The following is a 9,665-nucleotide window of genomic DNA, read 5'->3' as shown; positions in this document are numbered from 1 at the left end:
CCAGGGCTGAATATTTTTCCAAAAAACTCACACAGCTACGATTTTCACGCATAAATCAACATAAAATCCTTATTTTTGACCAATGTCGCTCTGTTTTATGTTCCAGAAGCCCCTACAGCAGGTATATTCACATACTTATTACCTACGTGTTTGTCCCATCACTCATAAGCTGATAGGCTCTTTCTGATAAAAGACGGCTTGAAGTAGTCAAGGGGCTGCGAATGCATTGTGTCCACCAGCAGGCTGCGTCATTTGGTGAAGTCCAGTTGCCAGCTTGTCTCCCATATAGCGATGTCTGTGTCGTCCCCACAGGGTGAGTGTTTTTCGTAGGCATGATCGTGTCCAGCCTTCCGATCAGCTGATGCAGGCACCTGACTTTCGTTTTCGATCTCCAGATTACTTGTATCAAAAATCGGAGTTCGAGAAGTCAGAGTCCGATTCAACAATAATAGGCCAAAAATAAATAAATAATATGCTGAGTATTTCACCTTGTGCATTTGCTTCACTCTCTATCGCCCGATGTCGATGCCATTCTTGACGTTGCTGACTCTACGCTACTCACACACATATAGGGTTTCAATGTCAAGTCAAAGAGTTCTAACAGTCCTCCTTGCAAAAAGGGTCTACCTGTAACGTCACAGTGAGTTCTATCAACACTTACAGCTTTCTTTCGCCCTCTGCCCCTGATGTCCATTCTCAACCCCTTGTCGACATCTGCCCTAAAAGAGTTAAACTGGAAAATATGAAAGCAACATAGAAGCGGGGGACACAGGGCCAGAGTGACCAGAGGAAAGGTGCTATATAAAGAGCAAAGTATTAGCATCTTTACTATTATAGAAGGAAAGGGTTAGGCTTAGGATTAGGGTTGCCTTCTGTCTGTCCTCAGTCCCACTCCACCCACACTGAACCGCAGCTCCACACACAAAGCAGACAAGAGACATTGTAAAAAGTCGTCGTTTAATAGGAAAGACGTGTCATTGCTTTGCAAATCGGTACCCTGTCTTTGAGCGCTCGGCGGCTAAGACATAAGTGACAAAAGAGAAAGGCTTCATCCAAAATGGAGCGATTGACCATCGCAATGATAAGCACTTTGTGGTGTCTTCACAATCCCCGCCTCTCAGCATGGCTCCACCCACTGCCCCAAGTACCACCTTCTCACTGCTCTTTGGCTTTGGCACTTGGAATTTTTGCCCGGAACCTGGAAAAACAGAAAAAGTGAAAACGTGAAATCAAAAATGTAACGCTCACCGAACGTTAAGACGAAGAAAAATGGAAGAATGATAATATTATGAGCTTCCTCCCAAGGGTTTTTATGCATTTGTGCGACTCCATGTAGATACGGCCGAACCTGGAAGTTTCCGTCCGCCTTGGCTAAAGATTTTCCAGCTAGGTGTTTCATGTAATGTTCCCTACAATATTCGCTATGAGAGAAATTTCAACCTTTAGATCAAATAATCAGCAGGTCTCCATTCAGTTAGTTAATATTTGGTGGTGTGACGCCCAGGGGTAATTCAGCCACCCCAACCCCAACACAGACAAGCGGGACACAAATATTGCACAGCACACCTTTAATTTCATGTTGGGGGAAGCGTACACAGCTTAGCACAGTCTTTTCACTTCTAGTCCTCCTCAGCAGCTTCGTCCTTCTTCCTCCCAGCTCCGGGCATTGAGTCAGGGTGATTGACTCCTTTAATGGGACACCCGGAAGGACTCTAGGTGTCCAGCGACCATCTTTCAGGAGGCACTTCCTGGTTGTGGCTGAAGTGCTGCCAAACAGGGCCGTATAAATGTACAGGTGCCCTATGGTGACGGCCATGGGTCCCAGCAGGGTTGAGCTTCCTGCTTCAAACCCACTGTAAGCCAAGGGGGCTGCCCTCTATCGGTCCGGGGCAGAAAATTTCTTGAAAATGCTCTCTCCTCCAGTCCTTCCATTGTTGGGGTGTCCCTGTCTTGTCTTCTAACTGGTTTGGCATAAATCAAAACACTTAGGGTCGCCTTCAACAAGCGTCTCACAATGCATGGCAGGACAGTTTGCTCATTCGTCCTGACAGAACTGCTGTAAGTCATTAAGATTAGGGGTTTGTGGACCTCCTTGCTTGGAGGGGCTTCTTCTGTTTCTATTGGATTCAGGTCAGGACTCTGCGATGGCCACTCCAGTCCTTTCACATTGGTGTCTTTAAGCAATCATTGGTCTGCTGGAAGTCAACTTTTGTGACTCAGTTTGAACTTCCTAGCTGATGTCTTGAAGTGCTGCTTCAGAATTTCTAGATGATCCTCCATTCTCTTCTTCTTCTTCATCTTTTCCACCTTCTAGGTATGGATGATGTGTTTAATCAGCCTTCTCCAAATAGCTCGGTCCTGCACCTCCTTCATTCATCCCTGGGAGTAAATCTGAATGATGCAAATCCCTCATTGGTCTGCTGGATGTCAAATTTATGATCAACTTCGAACTTCCATAAGTGACTCTACTCCGTTGGACCTCTCAGCAAGGAGGGGGCTCTTAACCTGCAGTTGCTCCATCCAGGGAGTGATGTTAATCTGCAGCCAGCTCTGCCAGCAGGTCTTTCAACTTACAGGTAAAATTTGGGGGTTGGTGGCAGGACTGGCACTGTAGCCACCATAAAAAAAACTCACAGTGTTCAGAGTGGTGCTGAGGTCTCACCCACTGCATGGCTGCACGGGTCTCAATTCGGGTGGTTCGCCATGTGGTGGGTGCAGTAACACCCTGTAATCAGCGCAGGCTCCCAACCTCTCACTCTCTCTCTTAGAACTTCCTGGCCAATGTCTCGAGGTGTTGCTTCAGAATTTCTAGATAATCCTCCATCCTCATCTTCTTCTTCCTCTTCCACTTCTAGGTATGCTTGATGTGTTTGATCAGATTTCTCCACACAGCTCGGCCCTGCACCTCCTTCATTCATCCATTCATTCATCCCTGGATGTGCCTCAGTCCTGGACTATTTCAGATCCCTCATTGGTCTGCTGGATGTCAAATTTGCAACCAAGTTTGAACTTCCTGGCTGATGTCTGGAGGTGTTGCGTTAGAATTTATAGATAATCCTCCAACCAACTCCTCTTCATCATCATCCTCTTCTTCTTCTTCTTCCATGTGGGATCGATATGGCTGATCAATCTTCTCCACACAGCTCAGCCCTGCACCACCTTGACAGTCAAGCCCTTTTCCTTCAGATGTTCTTTGACTTTTACTCCACCACTTCTTCTTTGTCCTCCCACAATTTCTTTTCCCCTGGACTTCAGTTCCCATCATTCTTTGGTCCACATCTTCATTGTCTCTTCTCATCACATGTCCACACCAATTTAGCCTACTTCCTTGTGCTTTCTTAGATTTCTGTTCCACTTCTCTTGTACCTCTGATTGCCTGACCACAGAACACCCCATCCCACCCCCTTTGCCCTGGAGATTACGTCAGCCTGGCTTTATTAATGCTAGTTTTGGAGTAGGGCTTCTTCCTCGTGAGATGGTCAATCACGTTATGGTGATGGCCACTCCAATACTTTCATGCTGGTGTCTTTAAGCTATCGTTGGTCTGCTGGAAGTCAAATTCTGTGACCAAGTTTGAACTTCCTGGCAGATGTCTGGAGGTGTTGCTTTAGAATTTCTAGATAATCCTCCTCCTCATCATCATCATCATCATCATCATCATCATCATCATCATCATCCTCTTCTTCTTCTTCTTTATGTGGGATTGATGTGGCTGATCAGCCTCCAAACAGTTCAGTCCTGCACCCCCTTGCCAGTCAAGCCCTTTTTCTTCAGATCTTCTTTGACTTTTACTCCACCACTTCTTCTTTGTCCTCCCTCAATTTCTCTTCCCCTGGACTTCAATTCCCATCATTCTTTGGTCCACATCTTCATTGTCTCTCCTCATCACATGTCCACACCACTTTAGCCTACTTCCTTGTGCTTTCTTAGATTTCTCTTCCACTTCTCTTGTACCTCTGATCGTCTCATTTCTTCTCCTGTCACCTTTTATAACTCCACACATCTATCTCCACATTCTCATTGCTGCCATATGTGACTTTTCCTCCATCCTCCTGATGTTATTTATTTTCTGAAGTGCCCCAGTCCCTTTACCCCCCTCCCCATATTATGCCCCTGACACCACCATGATTGACAATAGGAGTTTAGCATTCTTTGGCTTAACGTCTCACCCCTCATATAGTGGTGACCTTTATAGTCAAACAGTTCAGTTTTTGTTTTAATCGGATTTCAGTTCCCATCATTCTTTGGTCCACATCTTCATTGTCTCTTCTCATCACATGTCCACACCAATTTAGCCTACTTCCTTGTGCTTTCTTAGATTTCTGTTCCACTTCTCTTGTACCTCTGATTGCCTGACCACAGAACACCCCATCCCACCCCCTTTGTCCTGGAGAATATGTCAGCCTGGCTTTTTCAATGCTAGTTTTGGAGTAGGGGCTTCTTCCTCGTGAGATGGTCAATCACGTTATGGTGATGGCCACTCCAATACTTTCATGCTGGTGTCTTTAAGCTATCGTTGGTCTGCTGGAAGTCAAATTTTGTGACCAAGTTTGAACTTCCTGGCTGATGTCTTGAGTTGTTTCAGAATTTCTAGATGATAGATAGATAGATAGATAGATAGATAGATAGATAGATAGATAGATAGATAGATAGATAGATAGATAGATAGATAGATAGATAGATCAGTGTTCATTAAGAAGGCTAACAGAAAGTCAGGTTATATAGCGCCTTGGTGTGTGGAGTACAAGTCACAGGAGGGTCTGCTCAAGCTTTATAACACACTGGTGAGGCCTCATTTGGAGTCTCCAGGCTACAAAAAGGACATAACAGCACCAGAGAAGGTCCAGAGAAGACCGACAAGGCTGATTCAGGGCTACAGGGGACGAGTGATGAGGAAAGATTTAAAGAGCTGAGCCTTTACAGTTTAAGGAGAAGGAGATTAAGAGGAGACCTGAATGAAGTGTTTAAAATTATGAAGGAAATTTGTTCAGTGGATCAAGATGGTGACTTTAAAATGAGTTCATCAAGAACACAGGGACACAGATGGAAACTTGTTAAGGGGAAATGTCACACAAACATTAGAGTTCTCTTAACTCAAAGAACCACAGACACTTGGAATAAGCAGCCAAGTAGTGTGGTGGACAGTAAGAGTTTAGGGACTTTCAAAACTCGACTTGATGTTTTTTTTGGAAGAAATAAATGGACAGGACTGGTGAGCTCTGCTGAGCTGAATGGCCTGCTCTTGTCTTGATTGTTCTAATGTTCTAATAGACCTCATCTGTCACTGACCCAGTAATAGAGAAATGGTTGAATAAAATAATAAGCTTTTCATAATAAACAGGGAGTTCATAACTTTAGCAGATTGGCTTTTTGTCCCAGGCTGGTGTTTATCTATGTGGGGTTTGGAGATGTTGGGTTTTTCTTGATTGAGTGCAACCATTCAGAGCTGTTTGCTGTTCCAGGTCCAGTTTAGCCAATATGGGCTCCGTGTACCTGTGACCCAGTAATAGAAAAATGTACGGATGACTGGTTGAATAAAATATTTACCACCAAATCCGTTCATCTCATTTGAAAATGTAAGGACTGACAATCTTGGCAGAATGAAATTGGCGGACTTGCAGCCATTGAGCCCCACCCTGGTGGTTATCTGTGTGGATCAGTCCACTCTCCTTTTGTCAACCTGGAGTCTTCTCAAGGTACCACACAAATATGCCTGCTTCCAGTAAATAAGCAGATCTGGCCAAACTATAAGCAAGTCAAGCTAATGAAGGACTGGCATCCCCCCCTCAAGGTTCTTACCTTGGGCACAATTCTGAGAAGATAAGCTACAGCTACTCCAGCATTGAACAGGGGCAAGCAGGCTTGAAAATGGATGGATGGTCAGATGATGCATAATTTAAAAACAACAAAAAAAAAATGGGCATAGATGGCACTACTGTTTTTGTCCCACACCATGATCATGTGGTTCTGTTAAGTGAACTGATGACTCCAAGCTGGCCGAGTGTGCTGGCGTGTGCTTGTGTCAGTGTGCCCAGACCCTATCCCATTATAGAATCCCACCTTATGCTCAACATGTGCCCACTCCCGGAGGCACAGAGCTGGAGAATCAGATTAAACAATGGATGGATGGATGAAAGGATGGAAGAATGTTTCTAAAAATATGGATAAACTTCACCACTAGAGGGAAGCAAATACTCACTTTTCTCTAATATTTCCAATCTGGGATGTCACCAGCCCCACGTACTGATCAATTTGTGCCTTAGGGGAGAGAAAAGACACCAACATTACAAAAACGATCGTCAATATCAACAGCTTGAAGAGTTTATCAGATACAAGTTTGAATAAAATTTTAAACTGTATGCAAATTAAAACTGAATATGTTGTGATAGTACAGACAGTGAAAGGAGCTGAAGTATATACAATAAACACTGCTGGCTGTGTGATGTGCGTATGGTGAGGTTTGTGGAGTGCAATCAGCAGACACAGAATTGTGATAATAAATGTATTAAAAGGTGATAGATAGATAGATAGATAGATAGATAGATAGATAGATAGATAGATAGATAGATAGATAGATAGATAGATAGAAAGGCACTATATAATAGATAGATAGATAGATAGATAGATAGATAGATATGTAAAGGCACTATATGATAGATAGATAGATAGATAGATAGATAGATATGAAAGGCACTATATAATAGATAGATAGATAGATAGATAGATAGATAGATAGATAGATAGATAGATAGATAGATAGATAGATATGAAAGGCACTATAAAATAGATAGATAGATAGATAGATAGATAGATAGATAGATAGATAGATAGATAGATAGATATGTAAAGGCACTATATGATAGATAGAGAGATAGATATGAAAGGCACTATATGATAGATAGATAGATAGATAGATAGATAGATAGATGTGAAAGGCACTATATAAGAGTTATATTGACTGCTGCCTTTAAATATTACCTGGTGCTGCCGGTACATTAGTGGTATGGAGAACACACAGATCACAGCTGAAAGAGAGAAGAACGTCAGTCTTTATGTATTTGTTTCCTCTTTACATTTTCTACCACTCACAGTGAGTAGAGCCATCAGGGGGCGCTCTAAGCCCAGAATCTAATCCTTCCATATTCAGAAAAGCCCCAGACGGCCACCACACCAGTTGTCAGTTCTTGATTCAATTTCATTTGTGACTATCACCTACTGTATTTTCTATACCCATATTATGATGACCACCATCACCTGGCTTTCCAGGTGGTACCAGTCTAGTGAGCCTCCATGCATGGTGTATGCCCTCAAATGCCCATTGGTCATGAAGTCTAAACCAGTTCAACGTTTCTGGTGGGCACAGCCTGCACTGGAGGTGTCAAGTGACATGCAGAAGTCCTCCTGGATGGAATGCTAGTCCATTGCAGCGCCCACCCACACGCAGTCACACACACACACACACACACACACACTAATCTGAGGATAATTTACAATCGTCAGTCAACTTGACAAGCACATCACAGGGGATTTCAGAAGAGACTCCATCCAGAATCTGGGAGAACATGCAAATGTCCATTAAATAAGGACCGGATGCTGTGTGCCATTAAAAATAAAATGGATAAAAATTAAGAAAAGGACATCTGGGATGAATTGTCTAGTTATGTCAGTGGGGTGGACATCTGGACACAATCAGACTTTATATTGTGCCCTTCTTTAATGATCTCAGAGCTCCTTACAATTTTAACAATTTTCTTTTTTTTTAAGTCACTTGCTCAGGGTGACAAAGTGACCAGCAGCTGCCACACCCCCCCCACCACCAACACTGCAATGCACTGCCTCAGGCAGACTGTATGATCCACTGCATCTTACCGATGATGACGAGAGTCAGGCCATTGAAAACGGCACCAATGTAGGTGAGCAGGTACATCAGGACTGTGAACTGAGAGAAGACACGGGTTCAAATATTAAAAAACAGAACAAATCATCAGCAAATCAACCAACGTAAGACTCAACTAACAGATGGGGGCTGAGATCTGATGAAGGGGACTGACACGAAAGAGCGCCACCTAAAGGCACTGCTGCCCGCACTATGATGATGGGGTCACATTCTTTACGGTGCCACTACAAGCACCAGCTAAGCAGGACTTGAGACTGACAGAAAGAAAAGGGACAGGTAGGTCACTGAGGTAATGACAAAGTGACAAAGTGAGCAGGATGGGATTAAAGAATTAAGAACCCCCCCCCGAAGGCGTACCTTGATAGAGTCGATGAAACTGTCCACCAGAAATAACCGGCGCAGCTCCGTCATGGCGGACGTGACCATCAGAATAATCCGGTCCACAAACTTCTGAGTCTGCTCTTGTGTCAGGCTGATGTCCACATCCAGATAGGTCCTAAGGTACAGCGTGAAGACAGAAGCACAGAATGAGACCCTACTCTACGGTATATAGCGCCTTTCACTAGTGACCTCAGATATAATGAACTTGTAACTATTTACCTGCCTTTTGATCCATATCTTTCTTACTTAAATTTTGGTGAATCCAATTTACTAACAGCAGCTCCAATATCCATCCACCCATCTTCTTAACCTGCTTCTCCAGACTGGGTGATAGGGAAGTTGGAGCCTAGCCCAACAGTCATTGGGTACAATGCAGGAGCAACTCCTGGACACGGCGCCAGTCCATCGAAGGGTTAACACACCAAAACATATGAGGGGCCGATTTGATGTCTATGGAAGGAAATTGGAGCAAATCCACACAAACACGGGGAGAACATGCAAACCTCATGCACCCAGTTACCCCTGTTGTGAGGCAGCCACTGTGCCACCTGCATTCCCAATATTGAAGAATAAATACCAGTTCAGTGTATAAGGCTAAGCAGAATTCACCGATACCATCTGACAGGCAGGCGTAGGGTGTGCTTATGGACAAGAAGAATAAAAGAGTCACACCGTCACTCACTTCTTTTCTATTGTTTCCTCTAGAATGGAGGGGGACACTCGAAAGCCGCTATTGTAATCTTTTTAGTGAGCCGATGTGTCATTTTACTTGACTTCTCACGACATTCTTTGTTAGTTGTGGTAATTATACTCCAAAGACCCCTGATATTCTATATGGTGTACGACAAGGATCTCTCCGGGGTCCGCTGCTCTTTTTGATCTCTGTGCTTCCATCAGGTCAGAGTATCTCAAGGCCTAATGTGAGCGACCACTGCTATGCTGATGACACACAACTGTATTTATCCACAGCGCCTGATGACCCCGACTCTCTTGATTCACTGACCCCCAATGTCTTACTTGTGATTCTGAATGGATGAGTAGTAATTTTCTTAAACTAAATAAGGAGAAAACAGAAATCTTAAGGGGGGCACGGTGGCAGCGCTGATGCCTCGCAGTAAGGAGACCCGGGTTCGGTTTCTGGGTCCTCCCTGCATGGAGTTGGCATGTTCTCCCCGTGTCTGCGTGGGTTTGCTCCCACAATCCAAAGACATGCAGGTTAGGTGCATTGGAGACCCTAAATTGTGCTTGGTGTCTGTCTGTGTGTCCTGGTGCTCTGCCTTGGGCCCTGCGCTGGCTGGGATTGGCTCCAGCAGACCCCCATGACCCTGTGTTAGGATATAGCGGGTTGGACAATGACTGACTGACTGACTGACAGAAATCTTAGTGA

At 44.2% G+C, this 9,665-nt stretch overlaps 1 protein-coding gene across 1 annotated transcript in view; it reads right to left on the bottom strand.

The window, feature by feature from the left end:
- Positions 1-938: 938 nt before the first annotated feature.
- rtn2a (reticulon 2a) overlaps positions 939-9,665 on the bottom strand; it is a 68,861-nt gene continuing 60,134 nt past the window's right edge. The window contains exons 7-11 of the mRNA XM_039770095.1: positions 8,255-8,393; positions 7,870-7,939; positions 6,979-7,025; positions 6,200-6,258; positions 939-1,198 (exon numbers count right to left, since the gene is read on the bottom strand). Coding sequence (XP_039626029.1) covers positions 1,156-1,198; positions 6,200-6,258; positions 6,979-7,025; positions 7,870-7,939; positions 8,255-8,393 — 358 coding nt within the window. The 3' untranslated portion in view covers positions 939-1,155. The remainder of the gene's footprint in view (positions 1,199-6,199; positions 6,259-6,978; positions 7,026-7,869; positions 7,940-8,254; positions 8,394-9,665) is intronic.

The sequence above is a fragment of the Polypterus senegalus genome, chromosome 11, assembly GCF_016835505.1.
Source record: "Polypterus senegalus isolate Bchr_013 chromosome 11, ASM1683550v1, whole genome shotgun sequence".
Taxonomy (NCBI): Eukaryota; Metazoa; Chordata; class Cladistia; order Polypteriformes; family Polypteridae; genus Polypterus; species Polypterus senegalus.
This window is presented reverse-complemented; position numbering and strand designations above follow the sequence as displayed.